Source organism: Vulpes lagopus, chromosome 1 (assembly GCF_018345385.1).
Source record: "Vulpes lagopus strain Blue_001 chromosome 1, ASM1834538v1, whole genome shotgun sequence".
In the NCBI taxonomy this organism is placed as follows: Eukaryota; Metazoa; Chordata; class Mammalia; order Carnivora; family Canidae; genus Vulpes; species Vulpes lagopus.
The window spans coordinates 75,270,499-75,293,090 of record NC_054824.1 but is presented as its reverse complement, the minus strand read 5'-3'; the positions used below and the strand labels follow the sequence as shown (position 1 = coordinate 75,293,090).

Sequence of the window (22,592 nt, the reverse complement as noted above, 5' to 3'; positions counted from 1 at the left end):
AACCAGGCTATTAATCTTCTAACGTTAAAATTATAAACTATCAATTCCTTTGTAAAAGTGAACTAATTGCATTGCTTTTTTTTTTTTAGTTGCAGCATGTATATGGAAGATTTACAAGTTCCCATTGTAATCAAGTCTTCTACCTCCTTCCTAGCAGATTAAGATAAAAGCCGTTAAGGGCTGAAACAGGAATACAGAGAAAATGACAGCTAAAAACCATTACTGATCCTTTCCTAAAAATGTTTTTACAATCTAAAAAGGTTATGTCTAGGTCAAATGCCTCTTGTATTTCTACTTTAGATATGTCAATTCAAGGTCTTGCTAATAAGAGTTAAAAAATCTGTGCTCAGGGTGGCTCAGTGGGTAAAGCATCTGCCTCTGGCTCAGGTCATCATCCCAGGGTCCTGGGATTGAGCCCTGCATCAGGCTCCCTGCTCAGCGGGGAGTCTGCTTCTCCCTCTGCTGCTCCTCCTACTCTCTCTCTCTCTCTCAAAAATAAATAAAATTTAAAGAACATTAAAAGAAATCTGTACTCAATTTTTTTCCCCCCAAACACACAAGGGTTTATTTACAAGCTCGAGCTTGGGTCCAAATATACCCAACACAGCAGAGCAGGGACTTGGACCCCGAGGTGGGTTTCAGCAGTTTTAAGGACTGGTCTAGTCTGTACTCAATTTTAAAGCAGCACAGGATTCTAGGCTCCTGGAGTTACTACTCTAGTTTTTAGAAATGCAAGATTTACCAATTAAAAATCAGCATACTTTTTTTTTTTTCAATACTCTTTAGGCATTTACTTACTTTCATGATACGGTCATTGATCTCCCTCATAACAAATCTGTTTGTTCTCTCTGCGTTCTTATAATCTGTTGTTAGTCTGGAGGTGGCTCGGAAAAAGTCTCCACGAGCAGAATACAGCCACTGTAGGTTCAGACCCATCTCCTGAAGGAGAAAGACATTAAACTCTCCATTAGATGTTCTATTTCTAAGGATGTTATTCCACGTTATCTTTCTAATTTAGTGGTTACAACTGCAATGATTCTGATAAGGGGATGACTCATGGACAAAGCTCAAGACTCCAAGAGTGCTAGACTTAAACACCTTACCTAGGAGGTCCCAGACTCTACGAACTTGAATATATTTGTATCTAGGGACGCCTGGGTGGCTCAGCAGTTGAGCATCTGCCTTTGGCTCAGGGCATGATCCTGGGGTCCCAGGATCGAGTCCCACATCAGCCTCTCTGCATGGAGCCTGCTTCTCCTTCTGCCTGTGTCTCTGCCTCTCTCTCTCTTTCTGGGTCTCTCATGAATAAATTTAAAAAATCTTAAATATATATATATATATTTGTATCTGAGCCTGGCAGATGGCATATTTATCCATTCTTAGCCTTATAAGGAAGCTGTCCTCAGCAAGAAATATAACAGGGCAGCCCGGGTGGCTCAGCGGTTTAGCGCCACCTTCGGCCCACGGTGTGATCCTGGAGGCCTGGGATCGAGTCCCACATCAGGCTCCCCGCATGGAGCCTGCTTCTCTCTCTGCCTGTGTCTCTGCCCACCCCCTCTCGTGAATAAATAAAATATTAAAAAAAAACAAGAAATATAACATAATTTACTCAATATATAATTCCTGTACCATATATTGTTTCCAGTCCAATTTCCCTATACGGGAAATTTTAAACATTTTGGCTCAATGAACTTCAGAATCCAGTGATTTGTCTCCAAAGTCCCATTTTTTTTTTTCAAAGTCCCATTTTCTAATCAATTACAATTAGTTTCAAGTTTCAAGAAAGCCATAATCATTAAGATTTATCAGTGATTTACTTCATTTAAGGGATCCGTTAAACTTTTATTTTTTATTTTATTTTTTTTAAAGATTTTATTTATTAGCGAGAGACACACAGAGAGAGACAGAGGCAGAGACACAGCCAGATGGAGGAGAAGCAGGCTCCACGCAGGGAGCCCGATGTGGGACTCGATCCCGTGACTCAGGATCACGCCTTGGGCCAAAGGCAGACGCCCAACCACTGAGCTACCCAGGCTTCCCTAAACTAACTTTTAGTACCACAATAAAACCAGCTGGAAACTACATACTAATATTAATTTCATTTTGTCAAGCATTTGAATATTACACACGCAGGATCAACACTATAACTATTGTATTTGGGGGATCCCTGGTGGCTCAGCAGTTTTGCGCCACCTTCGGCCCACGGCGTAATCCTGGAGACCTGGGATCGAGTCCCACATCAGGCTCCCTCCCGCATCGGGAGCCTGCTTCTCCCTCTGCCTGTGTCTCTGCCTCTGTGTGTGTGTGTGTCTCTCATGAATAAATGAATTAGAAAAACAAAAACAAAAACTATTGTATTTGGGTATAACTATTGGCTATGTTCTATCTCCATTTGTGAGATCCCTGGAAGGCATATATGACATATGGCCTGAACTCATAGGTTCAGTCATGGTTCAAATTTTTATATTCTCTGGGACCTCTTTATAAATTGCTTGGAACTACACAAACTTAACATATCTTGGCTAACTAGATTCCAAAATACTTACTGTGGTGTATTCTAGATTTATAACCCACCACTTCTCAGCTTTCCTTTCAAATGAGTTACAAATTCTAAAAAAAATTATACATTAGTAGTTCACTTTGAAATGTACTTCAGCTACCAATCATGTCCTTCCTCAGGAACCACTAAACATCGCTCTTCAAACTGTTTGATATTTCAGCAATAAGAACCTGATTTTAGGGCATCTGGGTGGCTCAGTGATTGACCATCTACTTTGGCTCAGGTGGTGATCCTGGGTTCCTGGGATGAGTCCCGCATCAGGCTCCCTGTGAAGAGCCTGCTTCTCCCTCTTCCTATGTCTTTGCTTCTCTCTGTATGTCTTCTCATGAATAAATATTTTTAAATCCTTTTTAAAAAATATTTTATTTATTTATTCATGAGAGAGAGAGAGGCAGAGACACAGGCAGAGGGAGAAGCAGGCTCCATGCAGGGAGCCCGATGTGGGCCTCGATCCCAGGTCTCCAGGATCAGGCCCCGGGCTGAAGGTGGCACTAAACTGCTGAGCCACCACCCGGGCTGCTCTTTAAAAATCTTAAAAAAAAAAAACAAACAAACAAAAAAAAAAAAACTGATTTTAATTAATGCTCACCCTTAGGTCTGTCCTGAATTGGTTCATATCCCTCACAAATGAAAGTATTTTCTCATTATACATCTCATAGTTCAGGTTCAATTCAAGATCATAGGTAAGTTTCATTATAAGCTGACCAGCTACTTCTGCTGCTCCACGTGCCATTTTGTTCAACTGAGGAATTTTCTGATTCAGGTTCTCATAGAGATCCATGGTAGTACCCAAATAAGGATAATCTGTGTCCTGAAAAACAAAGCTAGGTGAATGGACTCACAGGTGGGTCATCAGAGTAGGAGCCTCACATTTGTCTTACCATCAAGGTGATAGTAGTTGCAATTCTTCCTTGCCCACTATTCTGGTACCACTTTTGCTACTTCCTCTGAACCTAACCTACTTCTAGAACGAGCGCTTTCTTCTAGGTCCTATAGAATTTTTATTCTATTGCATTATATGCCCTGAACAGATAGATCTCTAGCCAAATTTCTTGAGGTTATATCTTTGTTTTCTTCTCTCTCAGAAGTTTGGCTCATTAAATGACGAAAGAGGACAGCATGCATGAAGTGTGCTTTTAGACTAAACTTGACCTCCTTTCTAATGATTCAGCACTCAATCCATTCATACATGTTACCTTTCTAACAAGAATGTCTTAAAAAAAATGTCTAATGCTCACATGAAGTTCTCTCTACCTTCATTAGACAAAGTAAGTTAACTATTTCTTCAACTCTATTTCCTACCATTGTCCTCGGTAACAATCTCACTGACAATCTTTTGATCTGACCTCAATTCTTTAACTTTGACTATATAGTTCTATATTACCTGCTAGATTTTTGACATCTAAGAAATCGGTAAGAAGTTTTTAAAAAACCTTCCGGAGATCAACAGAATTCACCCATAAATCTCCTCAACCCCAGGACCAGACATTCAGTTCTTCCTAGTAGACTAAACAGATAACTGTGATCAGCTATTTCAATGCCATCCAGACTGCTGTTCTAGCGGAAGGTCAAGAGAGTTCCAGCTATGTTCAACTCCAGATCCAGAGCTTACATCCACTCAGACCTTTCCCTCTATAGTCCCAGGCCAAAACACCCAGTGATAAGAAGTCACATGAGGCCCTGGCCTCTATGGAATGAATAATTTGATGCCAAAGCCAACGGCTTCCACCCTGACCTCCTATACTAATTCTAGGATCTTTCACCCCTTAGAGAGCCCACTCCAGGGCTGGCTTTCCAACTCTAGCACTTTAGCACAGAAGCCTTCATCATTTGTTTACTCGGTAGCTTTCGGTGCCTCTGAACTGGCTCTTAAAACAAGGTAATCTTGCTCTCCTACAACTTGGTCAGTCTCATAAAGTTGTCTTATAACAACAACTTACATCTGTTTGGCTTTTCTGCTTTTTACGTATAATCCCTGTTTAAGAGATTAACATCTCTGGACAAATGTCTAGAACCATGTTTTAACACGTATCAAGAAAAGCAATGTCCAGGTGAACCTTCTGTTTGGTGGAAATATTCTGTACTTGCAGGGTCCAGTAGGTAGCCTTGTTATTAAAACTCATCATACCTAATTGAAAAGACATTCCAGCAAACAAATTCAACTGCTAATTAAGCTAATTGAGAAAAATTCTACATTAAGACTGGTAATAAGGGAGCATACATAACTACACATGTCTAACTTCTTAAAACATCTTAAGCATTCTAGGATACTCAAAATCAATCAAAAAAGATCTAAGATATAACTTTAGAATTCTTCAGACTTACCTCACAAAAACAGAAAGAAACTGCTGGGATTCCAGAATACGCAAGGAAAGGGAAAGCAGCATTATCCAAAGATAATTTCTCGCTGCAAGGAAAGCAAAAATGTGTCTAGAAAGTTTTCTAAAGAGCTAAAGAGCACTGCGCTATCATGCAACCCTACCCCATCCCCAAATAAATTCTTAAATTGACTCTAAGTATAGGTAAGCTCACTGCAAGGGGAGGGTTAGATTTCTACCTACCACAGCAGGTACTACTGGATGATTCTGTTTTTCTATAAGCTGTTCATTCACTTTTCTCAACTTACACTTTGTTGATCCAGTTGCTGTCCCGATAAAGAGACTGCCCAGTAATTGGATGTTTCACCTATAAAATAATTAATGTCATTAAAATGAATCTTTCTGAACATAGTTATTCACAAACATATTTAAGATCCATAAACATTATAAAAAAATTTATTGTATCTTCTTGAAAAGAATTTAAGACCGCTAAAACAATCTCAATTTTCTAAAGTTATTCCTACTAGGCTCATGGTGTCAGTTCCTTTAGTTACAGGGAGCAAAAAATGTTCTCCTTTAACCATTTTAAAAGTGGCTTAGCCACAATTTTAAAAAACCCTTTCTAGCATGCATGATATGCCTATCTTCTTTCTGGTTTTTTCCTTGTAGCACATTTTACACTACCACAACCTAACCTGCAAATACATTACTGCCTTGTTGGAGACGCTACAGCAATTCCTAATTTCCCAGAGGATCAATGCCAAGTACTCTGACCCTTCTTCCCTCCGTCTTTAATCATTCTGTAGACACCTGGGTGGGCTCAGTCAGTTAAGCATCTGCCTTCAGCTCAGGTCATAGTCATAATCTCTGGGTCCTGAGATCAAGCCCCAAATCAGGCTTCCTGCTCAGCAGGGAGTCTACTTCTCCCTCTCCCTCTGTGCTCTCTCTCTCTCAAGTAAAATACCAAAAAAAAAAAAAAAAAAAAAAAAAAAAAAACCAATATATGGCCTCTAAACCTATTAGCGAAACCATATCCCTCCTTATTGCAAAACTATGGTCATTCACATGCCTGTCTTTACCCAATGAATACTGCATCTAGCCTTCTTGTTTAAGTATTAGGTATAGTTCATTTATTAAAAAAAAAAAATTTAAAGACTATTTTTAAGCAATCTCTACGCCAAACATGGGGCTCGAACTCACAACCCGATCAAGAGTTGCACTGCATGCTCCACTGACTGAGCCAGACAGGTACCCCTCCAATTTATTTAAAGCTTCCGTAACATTCTAACTCCATAGACACCCCCCACTGAATACCCATAGTACAGCTTAAGCCTCAGGAAATTCTGCAATGTTCCAAAACAGACTACATATTTTTTGACATCAGAGCCCTTCATATACCACCTCCCTCACCTTAAATTTACTGAGAGTAAATATGTTGTTTACCCTCACCTCACATGGTTCAATAGAGCAAATAAGCCAAGAAATGACTTAAATAATGCTGCTAAAGAATTTATTCTAAATTCCTATACTTGAAAAAAAAAAATTCCTCTAATTGGTTACACTTCTGATGGCTTAAATATCACTTTCTATCTTTTTGTAAATTAGATGAAAACAGGGGAATCCCTGGGTGGCTCAGCGGTTTAGCGCCTGCCTTCAGCTCAGGGCGTGATCCTGGAGCCGTAGGATCGGGTGGGCTCTCTGCATGGAGCCTGCTTCTCCCTCTGCCTGTGTCTCTGCCTCTCTCTCTCTCTCATGAATAAATAAATAAAATCTTAAAAAAAAATTAGATGAAAAATTTAAAGTTACAGATTTTGGAAAATTAGGTATATACTCACATCTTTCATCGTTTTCTCAAGAAGTGAATATAACAGTGGGCTTGCAGAAACCTTGAAGTTGCTGGTACCTGCAAAGAGATTGTTTTAACATTGTCCCTTCTTAAGTAATTTTTACATGGCTACTTCTACAACTAAAAGTACTCGACAAGAAGGGAGGCAATAATCTAGATGAGTGGCCAAATACAACTATCCTCTTCAAGTAGACAAAAATGTGATTTAAGAGTCAAGTTTTTTGGCAACTGCTAACCCAATTTGACTCAACTGAAGCTCTTACTCCTAAGTTTGCAGATGTTAATGTTAATGATTTGTTTTTTGGTATATTTCTAGTCCACCTATATTAGGGCACTCATCTGCTAGCTACTGTCAACTTCCCATACTCTATACATTCTGCTGTACAGGTAAGAGGGCAATAAAGATTTAGTTCAATTTTAACTCCTTCCCTTTTTCTTTCCAGTGAGATATTTCACTATTCGCAGTTCATCCACTGGCTTACGTTTAGTAACATTCAAACTCTCTTAGAAGTTTGATTACCTGGTATTTCTATTCATGATGTCACCATCTAGCTAAATGTGAATGAATTAGTCTCTAGAAAGACCATTCTATATGGTATGGTTTAGTTCCTTCTGGTCTAAAAATTAGTCCTGACTAGTGGTTCTCAGACTTTAGTGCATCAGAATCACTCAGTGTTTGTTAAAATACAATTAAAACATAGAAGGTCTGAAATTTGACATTTCTAACAGTTCCCAGGTGATCCTAATGCTGCTAAATGAGGACCACACAGGGAACCTGCATTAAACAAAGCAATGTGCACCCATTCCATAATTTAGTGGATGACTTAAACAAAGCTAGGTCAGTCTTAATCAGGGAATGGACTATGTAAATTGTACAAAATAATCAGTATCGTTTTAGAAAGTTTTCTTCTGTTTTCTAAGTAGTTTATCTGAATTCATAAGTAGCTGACGAAAAGATACTTACCAAGAATAGCTTTATCCAGATTAATGTAAGTGAAAGCCTTTAAATGCAAGGAAGAAAGGTATCCCTAGAAGAGAAAGAAAAATACTAAATGTACCAATATGTGTTAATCTAATTATCACATAGAGTAGCAATTACTAGGGACATTTTTTTAAATTTAGAGTTAATTGAGAGTAAATATACAAAGGCAAAACTGATATACAGTTGACTCCGCTAACACAGGGGTTATGGGTGCTGACCCCCCCACGCAACTGAAAATGCACAATGCACATATAACTTTTGACTCCCCCAAACTGAACTACTAATAGCTTACTGTTAACTGGAAGCTTTACCCCCCCCAAAAAAAAGTTGATTAATGTATATTTTGTATATGAATTATGTACTATATTCTTACAATACAGTAAGCTAGATAAAAGAAAAATGCAAGAAAATCATTCACCGGGATCGAGTCCCACAAGGGGTTTCCTGTAGGGAGCCTGCTTCTCCCTCTGCCTATGTCTCTGCCTCTCTCTGTGTCTCTCATGAATAAATAAGGAAAAGAAAAGAAAAAGAAAAGAAAAAGAAAAAGAAAAAAAAAAAGAAAAAGAAAAAGAAAAAGAAAAAAAGAGAAAAGAAAGGAAAAGGAAAAGGAAAAGGAAAAGGGAGAAGAGAAGAGAAGAGAAGAGAAGAGAAGAGAAGAGAAGAGAAGAGAAGAGAAGAGAAACAAACTACAGCTAGAGGACTATACTGTATTTAAAAAAAAAAATCCATGTAAGTGGACCTGCACAGGTCAAACCTGTGTTGTTCAGGATCAACTCTAATCAAATCTAAAAAAACATGGTTTCTGGAGGACAAATTAAGTCAAAACAAGTTCAGCTGCCCACTCTAGGTAGTTCAAATACACTACCTCTAGCCATTCAGTGGCACCAATTGCTCCAAAGTCTCCAGCACTCCAGCTGGCAAAGACAATGCTTCTGCTGGGTTTAAAGCCACCTAAAGAGAACAAAAAATTAGTTTTATCTTGGGAAAGGTTATAGAGGTAGGCAACTGACTTAAGATGAAATCAGAAATTTCTAATTCAAGACAGCAGATTCAAAAATACTTCTTTTCCTTTTGAGACCCCAGGTGAAAGAACAAAAAGAATAAAATTTTTTAAAAGTAATCTACCAAAAAAAAATAAATAATAAAGTAATCTACGAAGAACAGGATAAGAAATCATTTTCAAATAAGACTTCAAACACACAGTAGGCACCAGTTTCTACAGGAAGTCACTTTTTTTCAACTCAATTCTTTGAGCCCCGTATCTTCTGAATCAAGAGATACTTGGAAATCATGGTGTAACTACAATGTGTGCCTTCACCGAAACAATCTGCATATATGTTAATCACTTAAAATACTCGGTTATTTTACAAACAACTCTCATGAAAGACTAAAAATTCACAAATTTAAGTTATAAGAAAGAGTTTTCAGAGAAAACATTAAGACAGCTTCTTTGGGGCTGTATGTGCCACTGCTCTCCATTTCTCTCCTTTCCTTGGATATATATTTTTCTGTATTATGTGCTTTTGCATAGAAGTTAAGCACTACAACTTACCCTATGACCCACAGACTCAAGAATGTGATGGGGGTTTGCATGCATGGGTGTGTGTGTGTGTGTGGAGGAGTGGCATGTACTAAGAGAGAAAGGCTTGAAAGTTAAGTGTGAATATATTATAAATATATATGAACATATCCAGTATTCTAAATATAATGTATAGAATTACATATTATAGCTTTATAACAAAATTATAGAAAATAAGTAGAGGTATACCACTGTTTCCTTTAAAATAGATTCCTTAGAGACCATGCTAGATTTGCCATATTATTCTGAATCTGTCAAATTAAGAATTAGAGTCCAGTACAACACTTTTTCGGTATTTCAAAGGAGTTGATTCCCAGTGCAATGAAGACACTGCATGGAAAGCTGTTTCAAAGTCAAAGGCAGATCCAACAAAAGACAACCTACTTCGTACCTAAGAACTCAAGAGTCCGGCACAAGTGAGCCATAATAATATTGGTAAAAGTAAGAAAGCATATAAATAGCACATAGATATTCAAGTTCACAAAATTTGTACTCTACCTTTTAAGACCATATCAGAGAATATCCGGGCAAGTTCCAATAGGAGAGCTGTTCCTACGCTAGACTTTGCAGCTCCAGGACCCCAGGCATCCCTCTGAGCCCCTATTACAACATAGCGATCTTAAAAAAAAAAAAAAAAAAGACAAATTATACAGTTAGCTCTTTTTACCTGTTTTCTAATATTGAACTCTAGAATAATCATGTTAGTATAAAGGATAAAAATACAGCATATGCGCTAAGGATGAGGTACTTCAAATCTGACTTAGAACTCTGGGAATCAAAAATTCACATGACAAAGAAATAAATATTCACGTGATAATACGAATTTATTTTTCCTTATTAGTACTGCTACTCTTGTTCCAAATTACCAGTTAAGTTTACTCATCGACTACTTATTTGTGCCCTCTAATTATTCAATAAGCAACCTAAGTCCAAGGGCTTTCCTCACTAAATGGCAGGACTATCTGCTTAAATAGGTAGATGGTCTATTCGAGAGGGTCAGTAAATCACAGCCTACCTGCGCATTCAGTACATATCATTTATGGCTGTTTTCATGCTACAACGTCAAAGTTAAGTAATTGCAACAGAGACTGTATAGCCTGCAACATCTTTATCATCTGCCCCCTCTAAGAAGAAATGTGCCTACTGCTGATCCATTCAGTAACTTAAAAAGGGATTACCTAGTCATAATGGTCAGTTTTTTACCAGTTTATTTCCTAGAACCTATTATATTCCAATAAAACTGACACCTAAACAGTTCGCTTCAGGACAAACAGACAAGAGTCAGCATCCACAAAACCAAGCCAAAGCCAGCTTGCCAGCACTCCCTCTTCTGGCCACATTCTTAAGACAAACAAACAAACAAAAAAAAACAAGGGTCCTTACCAGGTTCTTCAAAACCTTTAATAACTCCAAAAATGTTAAAAATTCTTAGCTCTTTCAGCACATTGTTCACAGTGAGCTTCACATTCTTGTTTGGGGACGTTTCCAGCCTACATGAGGGGTCTATTTCCCAGGCAGAAGGACAGTCTCCTTCCATATTTCTAGAAGAATACAGACATCAGAGTTCTGAATTACTGTTCCTTTCCCAGACTTAGAAAATCAGTCTTTCTTATTGCCCAGGGAAGTTCTAAGCTAAGAGGACATATAAAGAAAACACATACAAAATTTACTCCGTGGTGGTCAACCATTTGTGTCTTACTTTGACCTATAGGCAACCATTTGAAAATCATCAGTTACCTCTAAGTTTAAACAATGCTTTAAAAAATTTCTCTACCTATCCTCATCTGACATGTGCCTTTCTGCCAGAGAGAGTTATAATCTACATTTTAAGATGTAGATTAAATACCAGGGATGCCTGGGTGGCTCAGCAGTTGAGCATCTGCCTTTGGCTAAGGGTATGATCCCGGAGTCCTGGGATTGAGTCCCACATCGGGCTCCCTGCATGGAGCCTGCTTCTCCCTCTGCCTGTGTGTCTCTGCCTCTCTCTCATGAATAAATAAATAAAATCTAAAAAAAAAAAAAAAAAAAAAAAAGTAAATACCAACATGGACTCAGAATGAAGTTCTTACACAAGCCCATTAATATATTCCTGTGTTTTCTCACTTTCTCCACTAATCAGTATACATTCTTATCTTAGTAATAAAAGAATATTTTCTTGCTGCTGATGGTTAGGTCTATCTTCCCCTAATTCCTCATGTTACCCAAATAATGAGTGCTCTACTTGTATGTCAAAACATAATTACTCCCCACTTTACAAGGGTAAGATAGGGAGCTGGCTTCACGGGTTAGGGAAGACTTGTAAGTGGTGATAAGAATGATCTGATTTGAAATTTAAGTAAAAGTCAATAAAAATCACCTATTAAAAAGGCCTCACAGATAGCATTTTAATAATCACACAGTATTAGATATGTGTTCCCACATGTAGATGCTCTTCGTTTGAAATCAATCACCCTGTTAAGTAGAATATAGTTTAACTATCTAATTAAGTTAAAGAAATGTGATCAGCGAGGTTAGAGTAACTTGTTCTAGGTCACACAGCAAATACATGCTCACGTTAAGTGTCTGCCAATGCCAGGTGGGAAATACGTCCAGATCAAAATAAAAACTAATGATAAGTACTCTAATCAGACTGGGTTCTGATTAGAAGGAGATAGGATACCCAGGACTAATGACTGTAAAGCATCTGGAAACTGTCACGAGATTGGAGGATAGTCAATCTAGGAACCAGAAAACCTGAATTATTCTGTTGCTAAGAGAAAATCTAGAACTAATGGGTCTTATAGGGAATAAGATTTCACCTCAACAATGAATCCTGTCAGATCTACTCCAATAACTGAACAGGTTGCCATAGGCAACAGAGTGCTTTACCTCGGAAGTCCTCAAGCAGAAGCTCTGCCAGGAATAGTACTCAAGGAATTCACTGGGTAAACTGAACAAGGACCCACTGAGCTTATAAATCAAATGTCTAATTATTAAGATCACTTTATGGAGGAAAAAATTCATGTTTATCTACAGCAAGGTATAATAGCTATGCACCCAAGATATGCCAAATAAGGAAAATTAGAGCCAATTGTTTTAAAATCTTATCAAATTAACTGAAATGATTATTATTCCTTTCTAGTCATAAAATCAGTTTTCAAATAAAAACTTTTCAATAAGAACTTACTCAAACAACTTTTCTGCAGCAGCTCTGGAAATTGTTTGGACAGGTATGCTGGGCAATCCTGACGACTGAGACGGTGGAAACTGAGTGTGATTGAATGACGGGAATCCAGGCGTGTACGGGTCACCCGTTCCCAGGTGAGCCTGTAAAACAAAATAATGTGCTCTGTCAGGCATTTGTTCAAGAAATCCCCGGAAGATTGAGATTCAGTGTAAGGATAAAGCCTAAATTTAGTTTAGCACCTCAAAGCCTGAAGGCCTGAGTGTCTCTACATGTGACTCTTGTTTTTATATGCCATATACCCAATTCTCAATTCAAGACATGTTGAAAATTTCTGTTAGCAATTAATAAGTAGGTCCCTGAATCACATAATCCATCTTTTTTGTTAATGCTAAGGCCCTCCCAGGGAAAAAATTTTAAAGAGTGTATTTAAGGAAGTCATGTTATACTTCCACTAATGCAGATGGAACCCAGCAATTTATAGAACTCAAAAACTCAGGATCCCTGGGTCGCTCAGCTGTTTGGTGCCTGCCTTCGGCCCAGGGTGTGATCCTGGAGTCTCAGGATCGAATCCCACATCGGGCTCCCTGCATGGAGCCTGCTTCTCCCTCTGCCTATGTCCCTCCCTCTTTCTCTGTCTCTCTCATGAATTTAAAAAGAAAAGAAAAGAAAAAACACAAAAACTCATTTACTTAAGAAATAAGAACTCACATGTCCAAAGAATGGAATCTGTGCATTAACAATTGGAAATCTAGCCTGGTCCATGTATATCAAGACACCAAGTGCATTATAACTTTGAGCATTTGCAACCTAAAAGGAAAACAGGTAAAGATCAGAAAATCCAGATGTAATCACACAAAATTAGAATACATATTGGGCTTTACGCTACAATAAAGGGTTACAGAGGAATATACTGAACCACCCCCACCCCCCCCCCAGTGTTTCAAGTGTTTCAGATACTTTATATGTTGGAGATAAAAATTCTTGCCTTAACTCATTAAGGGGTTTCAAAGACAAGAGAAATAATAAAAAAACTCATCCAATACAACCACTGTCTTTTGATATTTTCTATTCTAGGCCCTTACGGAGGTTTGACTTTTAAGTTTCCTTTTTATAAAACAGTTAAAACTAAATTCTATAAAATTCAGCTCTATGTAACATAATGAAGCACCTTAATTTAACGGTCCTATATAATAGGATATTGTTGTTTTAAACTTAAACTGCTTTCACTTAAGCATTTCTGATTACTTCATTTTCACTAAAAGACAATGACTGCAGAATATTCCAAGTGGTTATACCATAGTTTTAGAAGTGTTCTATAGTTTAGATAATTAGAATTTACTTGACCTGTTGAACACTTCAATAAATTGTTATTAGGTATGAGATTTTAAGACTGACAGCTTCCAGAATGTAAAAAAAAAAAAAATTTTAAATGAAGAATGGAATGATACAAATGTATTTAAATAATACTCACCTTTTCAGCAAAAGTGATTTTCCCTGCTCTAGCGATCACTAAAGATCCATTCACAGGAGATTTTAAATTCTCGAAGTCTTTTTTGGTGCCAAAATTAACATGGACCAGTCTACCCTAGAATAAAGACAGGGTTAATGAGCATTAGAGTCTGAGATAGGATGGTTTTACAGATCAAACCTAAGAGAGAAAACAGGGATTAAAAAAAGAGGCTAGAGCCTAGAATGGATGTAAGAGAGTTCTGGTCAAACCGGTTAGAGTTATCAGGAGTGAATCAAGACTTCTGGCCTCCTATATTCACATCTTGTACCATCACACACTGTCTTTTAATTTGCATTGACCTACTGACATTTAATCTCTTTTACATTGCTTCCAGTATTTTAGGGGGAGAGAGAGCTAACAGGATAGGATAAACAGAGACATATACCAATATAAATACCGTAGGGACACCTGGGTAGCTCAGTGGTTGAGCGTCTGCCTTCAGCCCCCGGACATGATCCTGGAGATCCGGGATCGAGTCCCACATCGGGCTCCCTGCAGGGAGCCTGCTTCTCCCGCTGCCTGTGTCTCTGCCTCTCTGTATCTCTCATGAATAAATAATTAAGTCTTTAAAAAGAATACTGTAGGCTAGTCCTAGCAGCACCAACTACATAAAGTTCCTAACATCTGAATGCTAGATAATTGAGGACATATGAAGGAATAGGTCTTAACTGAAAATTCTGATAATCTATGTGAAAATTGTTAAACACTCTTATAATTGACTTGCACAGCAACTTTTAGAGGTCTATAAAAGCTGTCTCATAATGTTCCTAAATTCTATTAATAGAGCTATAGACTAACACTGACAATCAAATATCTAATATACAAAGTTTGTGGGCCAACTAAAAACCTCAATGTTCAGGGTGCCTGGATGGCTCAGTGGTTATCAGTGGTCTGCCTTTGGCTCAGGGTTGTGGGATTGAGTCCTGCATCAGGCTTCCCATGGGGAGCCTGCTTACCCCGCTGCTTAGGTCTCTCCTCTCTGTGTCTCTCATGAATAAATAAAATCTTAAAAAAAAAAACAAACCCTCAGTGTTCATTTTCTTAAAATTTAAGACAAAGAGCAGGGTGGGGCAGAGGTAGAAGGTACCAAGCAGACTCCACACTCAGTGTGGAGCCTAACACAGGGCCTGATCTCATGACCTGAGCTGCAACCAAGAGTCCGGTGCCTAACTGTGCCACGGCACCTCGAAACCCTCAATGTTCTTTGCCAGAACAATCTACCCACTTTCAAACCCCTAGTTTGTAGACAGCCAGGGAAAGTGATACAGCACAGGTAAGACTTCATCTAGCTTGGAAGGCATCCACTAGGTAGACCCCTGACATACAAACATATGTTTTTTAACCTGAAAAACCTAGATAGATCTTTTTAATTTCTTTATTAGTTTGGCCATATTTGCCTACATTTTAAAAAATCAAGCATTAAAGATTCAGGCTAAGACTAGACTTCAGCCAAGATAGTTACTTATATCTGTCCTCACATGGAACCTTGATATTCGCATTCATCCAGCAAACCCCACCATGAGTCACCATGCGTCAAGCACTGTCCAAAGCTCTGTGACATAGCAGTAAATGAAGCCAACCTCTAGCCCTTCAAGCAGCTTATTATTCTAATGTGGAAATAAATGGATAATGTCAGGTGTGTCAGTAAAGAAAAATAACACAGGATAAGGGGAAGTGATTGGAGGAAGGCTATTTTTAACAAGATAATCAAGGAAGACTTCCCTAAAGAGGTAACAGTAGAAAAGAGACTTGCACAAAATGAGGAAAAGGTCACATTGATATTTAAGGGAAGAGTTTTAAAAAGGCCTTGAGGAAGGAACGTGCCTGTGTTTGAGTGTTTGTTTGAGGAACACCAGGGAAGCTGGGGTAGCCAAAGCACCGTGAAAGAGGAAGAAAGTAGGATTACTTAGGGCCCTGTTGTCCTTACAGGAGAACTTGGGGATTTTACTTTCACTGTGGCATAGGAGGGTTGAAAACAAGAGTATTTCATCATTAGTCACATTTTACAAATAAATTTATACCAAAATTCCTAAGAAAGGTAATGATAAGGAGTTTCCTGGGCTATTCAACAGGGAAAAAAGTCTCATGTATGGTTTTGCCTTACTTACGGTAACTGTCGTTGCCTTACTGTATGCCACGTAACCCTCAGGACTCTCCACCAGGTATACCAAGCCACTCTCCGTACCCACTATGGTCACCGTGTTTTGAGCATTGCTAAAAAAGATTAAGTTAAATTAAGCTGAAGCTAAGGACAACCTTGGGGAAATAAATTAAATGACTAACACATTTAGCATTTTACTTACATTATTTATCGAAAGTCTCTGCTATATTAGCAGAAAGTAAAGTATATTACCTGAAAGTAACTACCTGTATAAAAATCAGTTTACCATCTTTCAACATACCTGCTTTTGACCTGGATCTTAACAAAATGTTCATCACGCCAGGATTTGGTAAGTTGAAGTTCACGGAATCGATTCTCAATTAATAAAGCAAGGCTTTCATCTTTTTGAGATCCAGCCTCACGAGGCACATACGAATTTTCATTCAGCCACCTAGAGGAAAAAAGGTCACTGTTAATAAACAATGAACTCAAATAATAAGCAAATTTTCCTTTAAGATTCTATTTATCTGAGAGAAAGAGCACAAGCAGGGGCAGAGGGAGAAGCAGGCTCCCCACTGAGGAAGGAGCCCAGGACCCTGGGATCATGACCTGAAACGAAAGCAGATGCTTAACTGACTGAGCCACCCAGGCACCCCAAGCAAATTGTTTTAAAAGCGTAAACTCAATACTATTCATCACAGTTAAGCTAAATTAACTGTGACCCAAAATTTCTGGATTGACTACAGACAAACTTAGAAGGAAAAAACCTGCCAAATATCTGAAGAAATTTATGACTTCAGCTTGTTAAAACCTCCTTATCCAAAGTAAAGTAGTCCTTCAAGAGAACCATCATAAGGGAGTACCTGTTTAGGGTAGTTTTAGGGAAAGGAGTAGATTCTAAGAGGATCCATTGTAAGCAAAATGAAAGATAGCGTTACTGTTGGTGAGGTCAGGTATAGCTTTAATTTTCACCTACTTTGAAGCAAAACTACTTCTTGTCCTGATCTCCTATGTCTCATTGTAAATACATATATATGTAAGATATAGGTTATCTGATTTTTTTGGTAAACTGCAGTCTCATTTTATCTATAATGCCTGGTATAGAGTAAACACAAGTAATTGATGAAGTAAAAATGCCCCAGATTCCTAAAACTAAGACTAAGAATTATTGTACAACTGAAACCGTAGGAAGCCCCGTACATAAGGCCCTTGTTATGCCCTTGTGGATAGTAGGAAAGCTCAGCAAGGGGTAAGATAAAAATATCAAAGCAGAAACAAGTCTGATAGCAAGCAACAAGCTATAAAGAGCCAGATGACAAAAGGATCAAAGACCTGCGGAATTTTTTAAAGAAAAATGAGGGTCCTCCCAGAAATTTTTTTCCCAAACAACATAGTTTGAATTCCTTATTAATTGTTTACCCTCTCCTTAACTCTAAGAAGTCTTCCCTCCAGATTGTAATGTTTGTTTTGTAATCACTGCTCTGAATAACCACTATGTGTTTAGATACTGTGAAGCAGCTCAAACTTACCTCATGGTGTTGGTGAAATCTGTGTTACTCAGTCTCTCTGACAACATTGTTTTGAGGTCCGTCCAAAATAAGCGAGAAGGTGTTTCAGGGAAGTACTCTTCTGTTTCTGAGGGTTCTGTTCCCTCTGTCCCCAGGGCCTCTGTTCCTGTTGGTCTTTCACATTCAGCTTTTGGTTCTATACGTTTACAGTAGCCCAAGTAGCCAATCATAAATCCTAAGGATAAGAAGTTTCAGGGCTGAACTCATAGAATTTCATTGATAATATATTCCTATAGGAACTGTTAATATTTTCAGCTAAGCCTTGAAAATACAGGTTTATTCAAATTATAAGCAGTTTCAAAGTAAATAATGAGTCTCAGTGATGTATTATGTTAAACCATTCAATCTAACAAATCATACAGTTGACTCCCAAACAGTGTGTGTGTGGGGGGGTGGTTTAAGGGTATAGTACAAATTCTGCATATAACTTTTGACTCTCCAAAAACAAATAGCTTACTGTTAACCAGAAGCCTTATGATGACATAAATAAGTGATTAACACATATTTTGTATATGTATGATATACTGTGTTCTTAAAATACCCTTTTCTTAACTTTTTCAATATTTCTAGGCTACGCAGTTGGTCTTTTCAAATTGCCACAAATCTCCAAAAATTTTTCCAATATATTTATTGAAAAAAAAAAATCTGCATAAGTGGACCCACACAGTTCAAGTCCATGTTGTTCAAGAATCAACTGTATAATAACTTTATTTTAATTATGTTACCTTTTTATTTGAAGTTTATTTAAGTAATCTCTATACCCAAGATAGGGCTTCACCCATGACTCCAAGATCAAGAGTCACATGCTCTACTGACTGAGCCAGCCAGGAGTACCTCAATAGTTACCTCTTTAAGAGATAGGTAACTTTTCTTCCCAGAAGCCTTCCTTGAACCCTTAGGGCAAGCTTCTATGCTACAAATATCCTGTGTGTATTTCTAGTATAACATTTGCACATTACAATGAAATGATTCATGTCTCTCTCTCTGCCCACCAGGCTAAACTCAAGGCAGGCCTAGAATCTTAGTCATCATTATATTTCTAGTGCCTAGCATAATGGCACATAAAAAGGTACAAAATAAACACTGGCTTGGCTAAATTAACAGACTTTCTAGAGTCGGTGACAAGGAACACGAAGTTTTGAATGGCGCTCTTACCAATCAGGAAAAAGAGGACTACAGCAATAGTCCCATAGCAGATAAATCCATTACACCTTTTTGGTTTTTGGACACTGGCATGATTACCCCTCACGTTATTGTCAACATTTTCTTCTTCATCTGCAGCTAGTTTCATCTCCACATGGCTGTTATCACCGTCTACTTGCCGTGCCAGACTAAACCGGGTATAGGACAATGGTTCTCCACCAAACTGAGATTTGGAGAAAAAAAAAGAAAAGAAAAGAAAGAAAGCATTATGAAAGAAAAGAAAGGGATGAGGAACATTTACAAAGAGTTTGATTAGGGGATGCCTGGGTAGCTCAGTAGCTCAGTCAGTGGTTGAGCGTCTGCCTTTGACTCAGGTCATGATCCTGGGGCCCTGAGATCTAGTCCCACATTTTTCTTTTTTTAAAGATCTTATTTATTTATTCATGAGAATACACAGAAAGGAGAGAGAGAAGCAGAGACACAGGCAGAGGGAGAAGCCGACTCCATGCAGGGAGCCTGATGTGGGACTCGATCCTGGGTCTCCAGGATCACACCCTGGGCTGCAGACAGTACTAAACCACTGAGCAACCAGGGCTGCCCTCTAGTCCCACATTGATCCTGCTTCTCCCTCTGCCTGTGTCTCTGCCTCTCTGTGTGTCTCTCATGAACGAACAAATAAAATCTTAAAAAAAGAAAAAGTTTGATTAGGTACTATACTTATTATTAGGCCAATACTAGGACTTGCTATATATTCTTAAGGAAAAAAGTTCCTCTTTCAAAGCAACCTTCTTCCCTATACCCAGTTCCGTCCATGGCAGATGAGGGCTAGAGCACACATTGGCCTTCTTCATCTCATTCAGCATTTTCATTCAGGGCGTTTGTTATGAATGTCTATTTACATAGGTATACATTTTGATCAGTGCTTTCTTTAGTTCCTCTTATCTATTTGGCTGTCCTCCCATCACACCCAAAATATCCTGAAAGTTCCTCAAGATTTTCCAAGTTAACTCACTCAAGACTGAATACATCCTTCCTTTGTGGGATCCATTACATCTCAAGACCACCACTTCAACATAAACAAATACTCTGATAGTTTTGAATAATATTTCATGTTTACTGGGTGAGTCATACTTGTATTCTTCATATTCTCACAAACTGGCAACCAGAAATACAATTTTAAATATCTTACCAAGGTAGAGAATGCTGATCTGGCTTGATCCATCATTCTGAGCTGCCACACAGAAGAGCCTAGTGTTAAAACAGAAAATTAATATGAGATAGATACCAGTGTATCAGATAAGTGAGGGCTTTTCATCACCACACCAGGTTATACATAACAAGTTTACTTTTTTTAAAAAAGTATTTTATTTATTTATTCATGAGAGACACAGAAAGAGAGGCAGAGACACAGGCAGAGGGAGAAGCAGGCTCCCTGCAGGGATCCCGATGTGGGACTCGACCCCAAATCCCAGGATCAAGCCCTGAGCATGAAGGCAGACGCTCAACCGCTGAAGCCACCCAGGCATCCCAGTATTGTAACTTCTACAGCTCAGTTTTTAAAAGTATATAAGAAATAAAGCAGGGGCGCCTGGGTGGCTCAGTAGTTAAACATCTGCCTTCTGCTCAGGTCCTTATCCCAAGTCCTGGGATGGAGTCCCACATTGGGCTCCCTGCAGGGAGCTTGCTTCTCCCTTTATGTCTCTCTGCCTCTATCGGTTGTCTCAAAGAAAGAAAGAGAGGAAGGAAGGAAGGAAGGAAGGAAGGAAGGAAGGAAGGAAGGAAGGAAGGAAGGAAGGAAAAGAAAGAAGAAAGAAAGAAAGAAAAGAAAAGAAAAGAAAAGAAAAGAAAAGAAAAGAAAAGAAAAAAGAAAAGAAAAGGAAAGAAAAGAAAAAGAAAATGTGCCAACTGTTAATTGGTGAATCAGAGTAAAGGATACAGGGATATATATTGTACCACTATTATCTCAATTTTCCCTATAGGCTTGAATTTTTCAAAATAAAAAATGTGGGCTAAACCACCCAGCCACCCGGGTGGCTCAGTCAGTTAAGCATGTAACTTTTGGTTTTGGCTCAGGTCATGATCTCAGGGTTGTGGGATGGAGCTCTGTGGCAGGCTCCACATTCAGCGAGGAGTCTGCTTGAGATTCTCTTCCTATCCCTTTGTCCCTCCTCTCCCTCCCCCTCTAAAATAAATAAATCTTTTTTTAAAATGTGGAAAACTAATCAGAACATCATCCACATTAATAGATTTAAGTAACTTAATATAATAGTCAAAGAGACAAATACAAAAAAACAATAGACAAGCATTGGAAAAAAGAAATAAAGTATAAGTAAGCCAAGAATGGTCATGCAACAAAGACCAGTAACAAAGCATCTCCAATAAAAGTGAAAACCCAATCCTTCTGATTAAATGAAGTTCTTACAAATGATAGATCTTTGATGCAAAAACAATGGACAAAAAGAAAAACTCAGTATGTGGTTTTTTTTGTTTTTTTTTTTTTTTTAAATTTTTTTTTTTTTTATAATTTTATTTATTTATGATAGGCACACAGTGAGAGAGAGAGAAGCAGAGACATAGGCAGAGGGAGAAGCAGGCTCCATGCACCGGGAGCCCGACGTGGGATTCGATCCCGGGTCTCCAGGATTGCGCCCCGGGCCAAAGGCAGGCGCCAAACCGCTGCGCCACCCAGGGATCCCTCAGTATGTGGTTTTAGGAGAAGGTCAACTATCTGAGATGTTAAATGTCTTGTTCCAGGCTGAAAACTGATAATCCAAAACTGAAGTTCAGTAAGTTACTGGATTATAAAAATTGTGTTCTCAAAAAAAAAAAAAAGTGTTCTCATCTCCAGAAATTTAAGAAATTAATCTTAACCTCTGAATCACCGTTGTTATGCCCAAAGCTAGTATAATATTGTATGTCAACTATACATCAATACATCAATTAAATAAATTTTAAAATAAATGACAACCATTTTAAAAGTTTTTCTTATTTTCAAGTAATCTCTACACCCAATGTGGGGCTTGAATTTACAACCCTGAAATCAAGAATCACACACTCTACAGAATGAGCCAGCCAGGCGCCCTGACTACGATTTTAAAAGCAAAAAATACCTCTGTAACCAACAGAGTCCTATATTAAGTTAAAGCATAGGTATTAGCTGAAATCTGGATTTTTCTAATGAATTTGGTTTGAGTGCATCTAGATGTTTGAAACTGATATATTGAGACATATAGAGTGGTCACTTATTTTTTTTTTTTTTGGTCACTTATTTCTTACTATTTTAAGGCTTTTTCTGTACTAACAATTGTGTACACTTACAGCGCATTTAACATCCACATGGCATAAAGCAAACTAAGTATACACAGACTGTAAAAGACATCATATAAACTGGCGTTAGAAAAGCCTCCTAATGAGGGTGCTGGGTGGCTCAGGTCATGTTCCTGGGACAGAACCCTGCATTGGGCTCTCTGCTCAGCAGGGAGTCGGCTTCTACCTCTCGGTGCTCATGCTTGCACTCTCTCTCAAATAAATAAAATCGTTAAAAAAGAAGTCTCCTATCAAAACCATTTAACAACAACAAAAATTTAACCCCCAAGCTTTAAAGACTAGAGCTAAGAAACAAGACATCATCTTAGAAGCACAGTCTCCTGCCCTATCTGGTGTCCAAGTTTATCACTATCCCTCCACCAGAACCGTACAAACCCAATCACTAAAACCAGAACTAGAAGACTCCACCCTGAACCAATTTTAATCATCCTTTTCTAGGAAAAAGCAGCTTAAAAGTTTAATATTCATCTGAACCAGCCATTCCTCAAGGTT

General features: G+C 38.3%; 1 protein-coding gene across 2 annotated transcripts in view; it reads right to left on the bottom strand.

The window, feature by feature from the left end:
- The window catches only part of TFRC (transferrin receptor), a 29,699-nt gene that overhangs the window by 3,169 nt on the left and 3,938 nt on the right, over nucleotides 1-22,592 (bottom strand). For both annotated transcript variants that reach the window (XM_041763887.1, XM_041763877.1), the window contains exons 2-18: nucleotides 19,963-20,021; nucleotides 18,786-18,996; nucleotides 17,592-17,805; nucleotides 16,364-16,513; nucleotides 16,070-16,175; nucleotides 13,923-14,036; nucleotides 13,160-13,258; nucleotides 12,452-12,591; nucleotides 10,669-10,826; nucleotides 9,784-9,903; nucleotides 8,572-8,657; nucleotides 7,689-7,752; nucleotides 6,714-6,781; nucleotides 5,187-5,245; nucleotides 4,886-4,967; nucleotides 3,150-3,371; nucleotides 799-939 (exon numbers count right to left, since the gene is read on the bottom strand). In XM_041763887.1, the coding sequence (XP_041619821.1) occupies nucleotides 799-939; nucleotides 3,150-3,371; nucleotides 4,886-4,967; nucleotides 5,187-5,245; nucleotides 6,714-6,781; nucleotides 7,689-7,752; nucleotides 8,572-8,657; nucleotides 9,784-9,903; nucleotides 10,669-10,826; nucleotides 12,452-12,591; nucleotides 13,160-13,258; nucleotides 13,923-14,036; nucleotides 16,070-16,175; nucleotides 16,364-16,513; nucleotides 17,592-17,805; nucleotides 18,786-18,996; nucleotides 19,963-19,998 (2,070 nt within the window). In that variant the 5' untranslated portion in view covers nucleotides 19,999-20,021. The remainder of the gene's footprint in view (nucleotides 1-798; nucleotides 940-3,149; nucleotides 3,372-4,885; nucleotides 4,968-5,186; nucleotides 5,246-6,713; nucleotides 6,782-7,688; nucleotides 7,753-8,571; nucleotides 8,658-9,783; nucleotides 9,904-10,668; nucleotides 10,827-12,451; nucleotides 12,592-13,159; nucleotides 13,259-13,922; nucleotides 14,037-16,069; nucleotides 16,176-16,363; nucleotides 16,514-17,591; nucleotides 17,806-18,785; nucleotides 18,997-19,962; nucleotides 20,022-22,592) is intronic.